The following is a 14,126-nucleotide window of genomic DNA, read 5'->3' as shown; positions in this document are numbered from 1 at the left end:
GGATCCACATTAGCATTCAGCCACTACTTGTCTTGTTTAAGTGCACTTTGATAGCACTTAGCATGGCATGCAGTTTTCTCCTCTTTCACCAATGAGATGATCTGTACCAAAACTGGATTTTTCCGAAAGCTGCCACGCAATCAGCTGACTGCACTCAGAATAGTCAGGTAGTGATTCAATAACGTAGGTGAAAGGGGCCATGCAGTTTTGTAATTGGCTGAGCACAGTATGATAAGTTGGAGTCATGTGCATGGTTTCACCGTTCACATTTGTAAAGTCAAAGCCATCAATGTCATGTCCCGCATTAGAGACGTGATTCACGTCTCATGACTCAGAGATTTAGGGACGGATTCAGAGCAATAATTTGGTGTCAGATTAAAGAGGATGGCGTGCCTCTTGTTATTACGCAACAGATTAAATGGATGGGTTTTAATAACTACTTTATAGAGAAAAATGTTCAAAAATCATTCTGCTGTACATCAAGTAAAGCCCCACTCTGAGTAAATATCAACATTCAAGTGCATGTGCAGTGAATGCTGTGTTTCTTCCATTGATTTTATGGAAAAGAAACAAGCGCTGCCTGATATTTCTAAAACAGTGAGATCAACAGGAGTTTGTAGGATTACCCATCTCTTTTCAGTTGTTGGATATTTCAGGACATGAACTGGAAAATGAAAATATAATTTGTCCATCCAATTCTTCAGCACGATCATGTGATAAGCAGAGGTTCAGTGCATATACACTGGTCTCCTTTGGATTACTTCTACTGTATGTGATCGATGTAGTTTTAAAAATGTCGTTAATAGAGCAGCTCCATGTTTTGTATTGTGTTTTTTTTACTCCAGGACCATTCAAACCATATCTTTAAATCAATACTATCAGTGGCCTGGTGAAAGTCCAGATCATCCAAAATAAACACTCTGATGGATAGATAAACACGGGGTGATACTCAGAATGGTCCCGAATGAAATTCTATGAAATTTCAGGGCAGTTTTGTTTGGCACTCGAGTGGGAAAGAAATAAAAGAAGTAAATACCACCTTTAACAGTCACAAAATGGACAGTAATCAAACACTGTAAAAAAAAAAACTATCACTACAGTGATTTGAATGGAATTAGCAGAGTTAATTACAATGTGTATTTCCCAAAGTACTCAAAATTAAAATGAAATCCACAACACTATCTTAAACTGGTTTTAATTAGCTGGGTGTCAAATGGTCACCAAAGTTCATTATTGTACAGTTGAACCCTGCACATGTGCTTGTAGCATGAGAAAAGCAGCAAGGTCAATTTAGTGACCCTCTCACGTGCACCGGAAAATGAGAGAAAGTGAATTATTGGCTGCCATTGGTGCTCATGAGGACCGCTGCTGACAGAATAAAGGATCATGAGATGCAACTGTAGCAACTGAATTATACTGTTATTAAAAGCCAAACGCTGTGAATAAGTTCTGCAATCTGTCTGCATCTATCTGTCTGTCTCAGTGGCTGTCTCACTGTCTCTCCGTCTCCGTCTCTGTCTGTGGTACTGCGGTACTATTGCGTATGTCTGTGTGTGTGTGTGTGTGTGTGGCAATCTAACGCTCTAAACAGTTTAAAACTTCCCGCATTGTGAAGTTTAATGCGATTTGCTTGTTCTTTAAAAAATTTAATTCATGAATCTAAAACCTACAGCTAAAACACTCACGCACTACCCAGAATTTTACTGCTGAACATTTCAGAAATACCATACATATGTTAATTTATTTTTTTTTTATTTTTTAATGGCTCACTGCTCCAACATTGAAAATGGGTGACGTGTAAGTGAATTGCGTGTGTATTTGTGTGCCTCTCAATGTTAAAGTCCACTAACACATGTCTCATGATATCCCACACATGCGGAGGGCCAGTGTCTCATGATTACTGATGGACTTTGACCGAACAGATGGGTAGGAAAATCTAATGAGAAACACGTTCTAAGGTGTGTTTTTAGTGTGTGTGTGTGTGTGTGTGTGTGTGTGTGTGTGTGAGAGAGAGAGAGATGATCCCTATTCTCAGTTAGGCACTCAGGTCACACTCACCACGAGTGGACCTTTTTCTTTATCAGCGTTTGGGTTCAAAGGGAGTGAAAAGGAGGAGGCTGGGGGGAGAAGGTAGGCCTCTGGCAGGTCGATATGTCAAAAATAGATATTGTTTAAGTAATGGTTAAAAATTACACATGGAGGTCACTATGTTAGGTCACACTGAGGGGGCATTTCAGAAATCATGACACATGTGGGTGCATTTTAAAAGTAACATAGTTTCTGCATACTTCTGCAGAACTAAACTTAAATGTTGTTTTTTTTAATCTCTTTTAAAAATATTCACTTTTGGTCCTAAAGTGACAGTGGGCTGACAAAAATAGAACTATATCTGTCTGAGCTGTGCATGCAGGTGGTCTAGGTCAAGTGGACTTTTCAAAATGTTTGCTTTTTGGTTGCTGATGCTAAAAAGGGAAATGTTAAAAAAAAGTCAATGACCTGGCTCAGCAAAGCACGCTCCCAATGCCATTTACTTAGCAAAGTGCAACTCACCAAGTCAATAAGAAATAATATGAATTCTTGTATTTGTAGTATAGTAAATGTAGCAGCAGAGCGTCAGCCCTGCAGCAAGGAAAGGAAAGGAAAGGAAAATAGCATTTTCACGGCCTTTTATCCAACCACTACCTCAGATAATGGTGAAGACAAGTCACCAGGAACCACGCCAGGCCAAGTTTACTTCTGTAATGTTTGATCACTGAGGTTTTGAACCAGTGACCTACTTTAAAATCATTTCTTGCTTGTGCCTCTGGCAATACAATACAAGTGCCAGTCTGTAATTTTGTGGTGGATCATAAAGGGAGTATTCAGATCAGTTACTAAAGTAAAAGAAGTCCTGCATTTAAAATGTTCCCTCAGTGATAGTATGCAAGAATTTATAATGTAAAGTGTTTTAAGTATGGCACACTGGCCTCTGCTTGTAAATATAATTTACCATATTTGATCGATCTTATCTGTAGGCTGTTGTATGCTAATTCAGTTTTCTCAACAGGAATGCAAAACAACTTGTGCTCATTGTAGGTTTTCGAAATCTTAATCTACAATCTACGAGAATTTCCCCCCGGGGATCAATAAAGCATTTCCATTTATCTACAAAGTAACTCCAAGCTGCAGCTGACATGCATGATTCTTGACTTTTACACTGTTTGTTTTTTACTTGTCGTTTTCTCTTACTGTGTTTATTGTTATGCACCATAATAGGCTACGAATAATCAATAAACCTGACTCTAATTCCAAAGTAGCATAACATGGAAACACTCAAACATAATGTAGGCTAAGTACCCAAGTATATGAGTTTATGTACTCTCTGCAGCAGCCTGAGGAGGGTCGACTAAATGCTGTCACCTAGCGGCCTTTCTTTGACATGATTTACTACAGATGTTTCCTACATGGAGTTGAAGGTCGTTTTCATGTTGAAATCAAACTAATATCAACGGGGAAAACAGATTGAAACATGTCATCCACAGTTTTCTCCAAACAGGCATGCTCTCACCGTTTGTTGGTATTGTTTGCACCGTGAGCTGCATTCAAGTCTCCTCGTAAACTGCTATTGCATCGGCAAAAAATGGTATTTGTGTCATTGATTATGAACATAAAACGTTATATGTGCATAATAATGTACAAGTAGCTGGTAGCTTTTTTTTTTAATGCTGCTTTGTTTTAGGAACTTTATGCTCTTGAGCTTTTTAACACAAGTGTTGGGCATACTAACTGGCATGCAGGACTTACATCAGCTTTTACTAAACTTCCATGTTTGCTGACCTCATTAACAGCACATTTGGCGAATGTGTGAAAATTACCAGTAGCTCTTACAAGCGTAGTAGTCGCGTTTGATATCCGATATGTACGTAAATCGTCCATTATTAAAACACCACTAACGACTGTGAAGGCAGCACCGTGTCACGTGACCAGCGCACAGCTGAGGGATGCTGAGGTAGGCTTGCCCACTGCTAGCCTGTTAGCCGCGTTAGCCGCGTCTGGTAATCCTGGCAGAAACCTCCGCTTCTTCTCACCTTCCCAGACAAAACCACCCGAGGGAGACACTCTACACGCCATGGAGAGGATGCAGCGCATGTGGTCGTCTCTCGCATCCCCTCACATCCTCAGCCTTTGGTTAGATGTCAATGTCATAGTTTGTAGCTAAGGCTGTCCAGTTAGCTCAGCTAGCCTGTGTCTGGCTAGCGACGGGCCAAGGCCAAGGCCAAGCGAGAAAAGGGAGGCCGTCGGGTGAGTAAATTCACGTAAACTGCTGGTTTTCGCCTTGTTTGCCTGCTTTTATATACACTAACATCCCACCTGGGCGTGTTGGTGGACGGCTGTTTTACGTGGTTTTCTTGTGTTGAGGTACATTTTGTCTTTGTTGGCGGCTGCACGTCAACGACAGTCTATCAATCATGTAGAGTGTCGTTAAAAATAGCAGTGAAATTGTAACTGTAATCATCGAATAAAAGTGGACAGTAGCTTTATATTTACAGCCCTCACGCTGACTGACAGCCCGTGTGTGTGTGACATGATGATGGCAGTAAAAAGCTACCTGACTCCTAAAAATGCGTTTAATCGCAATTACATTCGTTTGGTTAATTTCACTTTATCGTCCGGAGCTTTTTCTTATTATTCTTATTATTATAATCCTTCTTTTTCATGGAAATCTAATGTAATAGTACATTAGTGAGAGTGTTGGTGTGGAGCAGGTTGCATGTTTCTAATTTTTCCCCCCTTTGCACACCAGTGTGCTACATTCTGTATTTGCCTGTCAACATAGTTTGTTGAAGCTTCCCTTATTTATTGAAATGTTATTAATTAATTATTTCCAAGTCTTCTAAGGTACTTAAAATCTATCCAATGCACATATTGCTATTTTTATGGCTCTACTCTCACTCCTATGTAAACTTCCTGACGTGTGTGTGTGTGTGTGTGTGTGTGTGTGTTTCTACACTCCCTGCAGCAGTAAATATTTGGGATATTTAGCAACAGTTTTCTGAGAGTCTGGAGGATAATTTGGCCTCACTACATACCTTTATACTGATTGGCCCATTTGGTTAACAGGGAATTCTGAGCCTTGCTTTGAGACGTATTGAAGGTTACGTGTCTTGTTTTTTTTCCTACCAAACATGTTGAGACCTAAACCTGGAGCTTACTTCGAATGCCTCTATTGGATGTTGCCCTCTATGTATCAACATAGCACCACTGAGACCTTTTAGATAATCCTGTGAGAGGTTGGAAATGGTGTTGTACTTATTTTGTCATTTGAAGTCACCCATAGTCTCCTGTTCATCTCCTGGTCATATTTCAACGGGCATTTGCTCTGTAGGTGGACAGAGGAGGAGAGGAGTCGGGCATCAGGTTTTGGATCAGACCTTCTGTTGAAGTCGCTGCCTCCTCCGTCATCTTCGTCCCCCTCAGCTGAGCCATGTCTTCGTCAGGGTGCTGCCACCTACCCGGCTCCCTTTGTGATTACTCTGGAAATGCCGAATCTGATGCCTCCAAGGATTCGGAGGAGTCTGATTCTACCGCACAAGCCCAATACATTGCCAAGGTTACGGCTAAAGATGGCCGCCCACTCTCCACTGTTGTCAAAGCGGTGAGCTTGCAGAGGTAAGAGTGGGAGGAAATCACATGGGGTCCTAATGAATGTACTGTAATTACATTGTGCTTTAGTTCATCATCACATTGTTGTCTTGTCTACTGCTCCACAGTGATGTGGGCATGTGTCGGATTTGTCATGAGGGAGCTGGGGGGGAGACGCTGCTCTCACCCTGCGACTGCACTGGTACGCTGGGTAAAGTGCACAAGAGCTGCTTGGAGAAGTGGCTGTCCTCCTCCAACACCAGCTACTGTGAACTCTGTCACACAGAATTCACCATCGAACGACGACCACAACCACTCACACAGGTTAGAGGGTTTTGGATAAATGTTTTTAACTGTCCTTTTTGTTTTGACAAAAAGCAGTAGAAATGAACAAGTTGGCTAATGTAATGGAGAACATTTTTGTTTGGCCTTGTACTGATGTTTTGAGTCTTTGTAAGTGTCTATGAGATTAATATAAAGCCATGCTGAGTGTGTGCCAACGTGTAGCATCCTCAGGACATGAGATGATTTGCTCATAATGGTGAGATTACTACCTTACCTTGTGTTAAGTGGTCTTTATTCATAGGGTGAGTTTTTAATAGCATCATTGCATTCATATTTGGAAACTCACACCAGTTTAATTCTCTTTTTCTTGGCGGAATTTTGCTGTATTCATTGTTTGACTAGGGTGATAATGTAGAAAGCTAATTTTCAGTCAGACCAATGACCTCTTCATTGTGCTCTTGCTCAGTGGCTGAAGGACCCAGGCCCTCGCAGTGAGAAGCGCACTCTGCTGTGCGACATGGCCTGCTTCCTTCTCATCACGCCCCTGGCGGCCATCTCCGGCTGGCTGTGTCTGAGGGGAGCCCAGGACCACCTGCAACTGAAGAGCAGACTGGAGGCTGTTGGCCTCATCGCCCTCACCATCGCCCTTTTCACCATTTACATCCTCTGGACACTGGTAACTAATGTATTATTTAAGTTGCTCTTCTGTAACCGAGGGAAAACATGTTTATGTACCTCTGTGAAGATGCTGGCACAAAGTGAATGTTTTTCTCTCTGGCATCTTCACACCCACAAGTTGGTTTTAATGTGCTGGTGTCCCACATAGATTTGGAAAACAAAAGTGAGATGGCACAGACACATCACAAATGTGCCCAAACCCACAGATTACTGTTCTGCTGTTGATTATTACAGAGATGATGCTACTCTTTTCTGGTCCCCGCATGACCTTGAATAGCACTTTAACAAAGTCAAAGGGTATGCACATACATGGTTAACTTATTGAGAATGTCAAGAATAAGATGGCCTTTACTCTCAAGGAAGAATATATTACTTTTCCAGAACTGGATCGCGTTCTTTAAAGAATCTGACACCTTTTTAATTTTGAGCTAAAGAATAATCCGAAATGACAATTCATGAAAGATTAGTGCCTTTGCTCACAGCTTGTTAGCGCCTGTCATTCAGCACCTGCAGCTTCAGTCAGCGTATTGTTCCTGTCCTGCTGCCACACTACTCTGTCTCAAATATCTTGGTGTCAGTTGTATTGACGTCTGTCTTTTCCTCTGTTGTCACCTCCTGCCTTGTCCCCTCCCACTCTTCTTCTCAGGTGTCATTTCGGTATCACTGTCAGTTGTACTCGGAGTGGAGGAGGACCAATCAGAAAGTGCGCCTGCTCATGCCCGACATGAAAGGGGCGCACACCACCCAACGCTCTGTGCCGACCAAGTCGACCAAGAAAATGACTGACGAGACCATCGTATGAGTGCAGAGTGGTGCCAAGAGGAATATTTAAAATAACGCCCACTGGAGCACTCTCTAAAAAACAAAATTAATCATATTAATGAACTTTTGCACTTCATATGGACCATTCTGAGAGAGGAGAGCTACTTTCTCCTCCTGTTTTCTTTTATTGAAGCACTTGATGTAAACTACTACGATATTGGCCAACCACAAAAAGTGGTTTTGGGAGGAACTCATTCCGGAGTCATAGTTGATGTTGAAACACAGAGTTGTCAGCGGACAGCCAGTGCTGGGACGTGAACGACTGAACACGTGGATAATGGACTAACCAGCCCAACCATATGTCCGTGACACAAACTTATGAAATACTAAGACACAAGCTAATGTAGCAGGATATAACTGATTCAGCATGCTACTACAGTATAATATGAAACATATTCACTACCTATAATTCCCTCATGCCCCTTCACAATGTATTTAGCTGTTTTGAACAATGGGCGGCCAAAAGCCCGGCAGAGGAGGAAAACCTTAAAAACATCACTATCTGTGAAGATTGTTTGCGGACAGGAAGAGGGCGACAGACGCTCACACCAACGTTCTTGTCTATAATCTGAACCCTTTTAAAGTGTCCTGGTAAAGCTTTGTCATTGCTGTCTGAACAGTGAAAATCAAATCATTTTCCTGTTTAGGAGAAGGCATCACATGTTTATCACGCTTGTCACGGGGTCAGTGAGGATTGTCGTATACAGGATAATACTATCTGCAGACGTTTGACAGCAGTGCAGTAGTGTACAAGGAACAAGTATTGAAGGTGTGGAAAAGTGTTTACATTCTAATTGGATGACATTTCTACTCTCATGAAGAAAAAAAAAAAAGAAAAGTGCATTAGCAAACGGCCCTGCTCCACTTGTAAATGCACCATTCATGAATTGAGCTACCTAGCAATGACCAGTAGTTATGCCCTACATCACAAGAGATGCAATTTTACATAGCGAAGATACAGTGTTCTGAATAGTGAGACTACAGACTCTTGTCCTATATGAAAACACAGACGTATCAGAGCAGGCTGGTACTCAGAAAAGGTAAAAAACAGAAATGCGTTCTGAGGTGTCAATCAATGTATGCAGCATACGCTAAACAAAGTATTTTGTGTCATTGTAGTCTTCCTGCTGCGTCCCCTGGAAAGTTGGGTTATTGTGCAATAATAAAACACAAGGGACTCCTGGACTAAATCAATGTGAAACTGGACTTTTCTGCTGGTTTGAGGTATTTCAGCATCTTATGATCACTCACTGTGGGTGTCATGCCTTCAGATTTCACGATCTTGTGTAAATATTTAGAAATGTTTTCCCATTTATTATATTTGTGCTGCTGGCAGACCTTTAACATTCGTCACTTGGAGGATAGTAACAGTGATTACTATAAATCTGATATTTACTCAAGTACTGCACTTGATCACTTCTTTTGTAATCTATTTTATACTTCGGCTCCACTACATTTCAGAGGCATAGTTAATAGCTACAGTATGTTATTTTGCATATGTGTTGTTAAAAGAAAAGAAGACACGGCAACATAATGTAAAATTTAATTTCATGGCATTAATATAATGTATGTGAGCAGACAAGCTATCAAAACAAAAAAAAGAATATATTTTACACAAAATGAAATAAGCATCAGCAGCGTCACAACCACTTTTGAGATGATGGAGAAGGAGGAGGAGGAGGAACGCCCAAAAACAGGACTGCTGGTATGACTGAAACAGGCAGGAGTCAAACCCGGGCCTCCAACACGTGGCGTTAACCATCTACCAGGGAGATGTCTAGGCTTACGAGTTCTCAGGCAAAGCTGTTCTGCTACACTATCACGGGTAACGCGGTACCACCAGTCCTGTTTTTGCACTGGGATGTAGCAGATTGTACCTGGGTCATATTATAATTTGAAATCGATTCAAACACCTCTTTTCCGGGATTGATCGTTTGTGGCAGAACGGAACTGACTCCACTGATCTAAACGCCGCAGATTCAGACAATATTGCACCCCAGGTGGAAGCATGTCGACACTGTGGATTTCAATTAATAATTGACCCAGGTGAGCAGGGACGGTTGCCATGGGTTACAGGTTCTGACAGCACTGCAGTTTGCTCCCCCTCTGGCCGTCCGTGGTGGGTGGCACGCTGATGTCCACCACGTTGTTTCCTGGGGACTCGTCATGGGCAGACCGCTCAGCAATCTGTTTCTGCGAGACGATGCGGTAGATTTCTGTGTACGAAGAGATGGAAGAGAAACGGATCAATTAGTTGGCTTACAGGATCACCTTTCTGACCACATTAGGAGTGTCTGGAACAACGTGGAACAACCTGGCTGATGCGGCCCACAGCCACGCCAGTACAAACATGTTAGAGAAACGCCCCCAATGAATGACAGATTTTACAACCTGATACATCATTTACAACTTCCCACAGTTAGAGGAAGTTGTACAACAGAGGAAGAGTTTAGTTACCAATAATAGATACCAATCATTTGTGCCTGTTAATATCAGCAGCTAGTTTAGACTTTAAGTTTACGCTTTCAGACCTTTAATCACACAAAGGTTTAGTGTCTTAAAGCTGGTGAGGTCAAATCTAGGCTGACATTTTCAAACAATATCAACAGCACAGCTCTGACGTCCCACCTCTGTGGGACACACGCATACCTGTGAGTATATTCTTGAAGGCTTCCTCCACGTTTGTTGAGTCCAAGGCTGAAGTTTCTATAAATGACAGATTGTTCTTCTCTGAGGGGTAAAAGAGAAAACATCAGTTCAACAGCAGCACAACAGAAAACACAAACAATAGCTTTTTAAAAATTAATCTATACAATCCCTCCCCTCACTCCATTATTCAGCCTTTCCTGGGTCCTTCAGTGAGTTGCAGTACCTGCGAAGGCCCGGGCCTCATCTGTGGGGACGGCCCTGAGGTGGCGCAGGTCGCTCTTGTTGCCGACCAGCATGATGACGATGTTGTTGTCGGCGTGGTCCCTCAGCTCCTTCAGCCAGCGCTCCACATTCTCGTAGGTCAGGTGTTTGGCTATGTCATACACTAAGAGCGCCCCCACCGCTCCTCTGTAGTATCTGTAACAGGACCACAGACACACAGGTGACAGCACGGCACACACGTCTGCTATTTCTTCATCATCCACCTCTCTAATTAAACGCTGCAGAAAGTGTAAACATCTGCCTCTTTTAAGTGATCTAGTCTGAAGGTTAAAGTGTCGACTGTGACTGTGACACAGGAAAAGTAGTTCCCCACGCTGAGGGGTTTCAGGTGACAGGCAGGACTATCTGTACCACACAGAAGTGGACTCACGCCGAGGTGATGGCTCTGTAGCGCTCCTGTCCCGCTGTGTCCCAGATCTGAGCCTTTATCGTCTTGCCGTCCACCTGAATGCTGCGTGTGGCGAACTCCACCCCGATGGTGCTCTTACTCTCCAGGTTGAACTCATTCCGTGTGAATCGAGACAGCAGGTTGCTCTTCCCCACGCCCGAGTCTCCAATTAGCACGACTGTGGAGGCAAGGAGGAGGAGAGTTTGTACACTACAAGTGTGATGAAGGGGCAGGAGATGGGCTGTATGTATTTATAGATCCAGGACATGCTGATATAACATACAGCAGCATGTGGCATATTAAAAAAAAAAAACAGTTTGGGAGTGGGATTGTAACACATCACAGAACACCAGGCCTGAGCTGATTCATGACCTTAGTGTTACAACTCAACAGTGCTCGAGAATGTGCCTTATTCATTTCAAATTCATTACAGCTCTTCACTTAATGAGAAGTGTAATTTGGGGTTTTTGGAATCAAACACAGGCATTTTTTTGATCCTTTTCAAGTAGTTTCTTTTTCAAATATCACACGTGAGATGGTGACAAAAGAGCCCTGAGAGCACAACATTGTTGAACAGACTTTGAACAAAACGTGTGATGAATTTTTGATGAATTAATTTGTTTAGCTTTGAACAATATGCTGTAGTGAACTAAACACTTTCTGATGCGTCATCTTTTTGTACCTCACTGACACTTAACCAAATGAACTCTTTTACCTGAACATTTCCAGCCTGTTTTGGACGTCGCTGTAGCAAAACCACCGTTATTTAATTCATGCCATCAAATGACTCGAACCAGAATTAAAGCCTTGAAGTTCTTGGAGGATTATCCACTAAATAAAGAGGTGCTTTAGTCGGCAGTGGATCTAAAAGCTAAATAATGGAGTAAAAGGGAAGGTTTTTAGGAGCCATTTTTCATTGAGCAGAATGTGCTCAATAAATGAGGACTTTTGCTGTTCGCCCTTCATCTCAAACTGACTGTACACTTCTTCACCGTTCAAATCAAGAGTTAAACCATCCCTGAGGGCGCTTATACTCAGAGAATAAACAAAATCCTCCTGAGAGCACCCAGGTAGGAAGACTTTTAGACTACCTGATGTTAATTTAGTTTCTTTCTTTCTCCCACAGAGAACCACGGGGACGAGACACCCACACTGTGAGCACACATATGGGACTTTATATTGAAAACATCCAAAAGAAACACAAGTTAAGTTAAGTTACAGCACAGTGGAGTGCCTGCTATGGGTCCGAACAGGTTCTGTTCAGCATCCACAGCATAATCTAACAACATGGACTGATTATGAACGGGCCCTGTTGTCTTGAGCTGTGGGAAAGTGATTGATGGAGCAGAGGATGGGGCAGCAGAGGTGGAACCCTTTTGTTTTCTCTCCCCCGACAAAAGGATATAGAGCCGAACTTTGTCCCTGTCCACATCAGGGCTGCAGGAAGCTGATAACAGGCTTCATCAAAACCTGAATCGACAGTTTCAGGCCGCCTTGCCCTTCCTGTTTCAGCCGGGTACACAGACGATGGCTCGGGCAGAGAGAGGGAGGGAGAGAGAGGGAGAGAGGGAGAGCCTCCGGCAGATGCCCCATTCATCCCACAGAGGATACTTTGTTACATCTAAATGGCCCTTTGGCTCACACAGGCCCAGGATGTTAATGTGCCACAGGAGCTGATATCACGATCAAAGCATGGCTTTCTGGAGCCAGCGGAGCACTAAAGATAAACATGGACCTGAGCCTGGCACCGCTTCCACCCACCAGGCCTATTGATCCTCACCACACGGCGCAGGAGGCACAAAGTTATGAGCTGCAGCGTTTGCTGCGAGTGGCAATCCGAGGATGGAGCTTATTGATCAGGAGAGGTAGAGGCTGATAGGCCCGCGATCAACCTCGTGAGATGGACGGAGAAGAAAACACCAAAATGTCATTCAGTAAACGCAGGAGAGTGTGCAGTCAAACCAGCAATCCTGCTCTATGAGTTGATGAAAGTTTAATACAAAGGCAGAGCAGCGCGGATAGGGTGTTGCATCCTCCACCTATAAATATAGCTGCAGGCGCTGTAATGTTACAATGACAGCATTATGTTGTAATAACACCAAGCGATTCTCATCCGGACTGTTTCTGAGAAAACCATCAGTCTGTTTCACTGGAAAATCTACACATCTGCTCAGCTAACAGACACAATAAGAGATTTAAAGGCATCTATAAAGAACAGCTTCGTCGGTAAAAGCCTGTGTAAAGGGGGAATGCAGTCATCTTTTTTTTTTTTTTTTTTTTTTTTTTTACCTTTGAACAAGAAATCGTATTCATCGTCTCGGTTCCCCATTCTAGACGAGGCCGCTCCAACGCTTGTCTCCGGAAGAGGATGTGTGGAAAGTCAGGGGATGAATTGTCGTTATATGCCAGAAAAATGTGGTAAAGGTTTGTGCTGAGACTCTGCGCCAGTTTTGGCTGTCAAGGCGAGCTGGCCGCAGAAGGGGAGAGCTCCCAACTCTGCAGAGGGAGGGGAGGAGTCCCTGCGCCGCGCATAGCTGCCTCAGGGGGGCGCTGTTCGCCGGCATGCCAGCAGACAGCATCCAGCTGGAGAGCCCGGACACACACACACACACACACACACACACACACACACACACACACACACTGACAGTCATTTAATCCTGAATGAAAAGAATAACGGGGTCAGGCCACAGAGGATGCTCACATCATTAAAGTTCAGCTCACTGTCACATCTGAAATGTCGTTATTATAATTAAAAAGATTAAAAGTTAAACAAGCATTCACAGTAGATAAGGTCAATTATAGACAAATGGAAAATGTTATGATGGAGTAGACGAATAGACAAAATGGAAATGGAAAACTAGCAAGTCATTCTTTGCTTGGTCTTTATGTGTATGCTGTTTAGTGTTTCCCGTGCGTTCATTGCTGTAATGTATTAGTTATCTAAATGTAATCTTTGAGCCTGCCTAAGTGCTTGCATTTCAAATATTGTATGATGAGGATGACGATGAAAATGTATTTTTTGAAAAGGGAAAAGACACTGGACATGATTTATGTTAAATCTTTGTGTAGAAGGCCCATCTATCGACAGGAGTCCGTCTGCATGGGCTGTATACACGAGAAAAGGCTCCATATATCTTAAGTTACAAAATAATATCTTAATAAGATGACTGTAAAGAGGGAATACAAACTGAAATAGGCAACACTTTTCAACATTTATTGGGATATATTGGGACATTTGGATGCAGTGTCTTTGATAATAATCCACTGAGACAGTCAGCTTCAGCTCCCTAAAGTGTCAACAAGTGAGGGAATAAATTAAAGTCTGAAAGTCTCTGATGTCCTGTTCAGGGCGACATTATTTTCCTTTTATCGTGGATTGTCCCTTTAAGTCGTGCTG

At 42.8% G+C, this 14,126-nt stretch overlaps 2 protein-coding genes across 3 annotated transcripts; one reads left to right on the top strand and one right to left on the bottom strand.

Moving 5' to 3' along the window:
* Positions 1 to 3,999: 3,999 nt before the first annotated feature.
* Positions 4,000 to 8,597, top strand: LOC139214832 (E3 ubiquitin-protein ligase MARCHF2-like). Of its 2 annotated transcripts, none has more exons than XM_070845761.1 (5): positions 4,000 to 4,276; positions 5,366 to 5,649; positions 5,751 to 5,946; positions 6,374 to 6,583; positions 7,232 to 8,597. In XM_070845761.1, exons 2-5 carry the CDS (start codon positions 5,465 to 5,467, stop codon positions 7,385 to 7,387), a joined length of 747 nt encoding a protein of 248 aa, XP_070701862.1. In that variant the 5' UTR covers positions 4,000 to 4,276; positions 5,366 to 5,464; the 3' UTR covers positions 7,388 to 8,597. The 2 variants fall into 2 exon arrangements, with proteins under 2 accessions (XP_070701862.1, XP_070701863.1); XM_070845762.1 differs by having other exon boundaries at positions 4,000 to 4,281.
* A 334-nt stretch (positions 8,598 to 8,931) lies between these two features.
* LOC139213886 (ras-related protein Rab-11B-like) lies at positions 8,932 to 13,193 on the bottom strand. The gene is made up of 5 exons (XM_070844573.1): positions 13,016 to 13,193; positions 10,709 to 10,904; positions 10,280 to 10,473; positions 10,057 to 10,137; positions 8,932 to 9,623 (listed from the first exon to the last, which is right to left on the bottom strand). The coding sequence occupies exons 1-5, from the start codon at positions 13,053 to 13,055 to the stop codon at positions 9,478 to 9,480; spliced, it is 657 nt and encodes a 218-aa protein (XP_070700674.1). The 5' UTR covers positions 13,056 to 13,193; the 3' UTR covers positions 8,932 to 9,477.
* Positions 13,194 to 14,126: the final 933 nt, after the last annotated feature.

The sequence above is a fragment of the Pempheris klunzingeri genome, chromosome 15 (genome assembly GCF_042242105.1).
Source record: "Pempheris klunzingeri isolate RE-2024b chromosome 15, fPemKlu1.hap1, whole genome shotgun sequence".
NCBI lineage: Eukaryota > Metazoa > Chordata > Actinopteri > Acropomatiformes > Pempheridae > Pempheris > Pempheris klunzingeri.
This window is presented reverse-complemented; position numbering and strand designations above follow the sequence as displayed.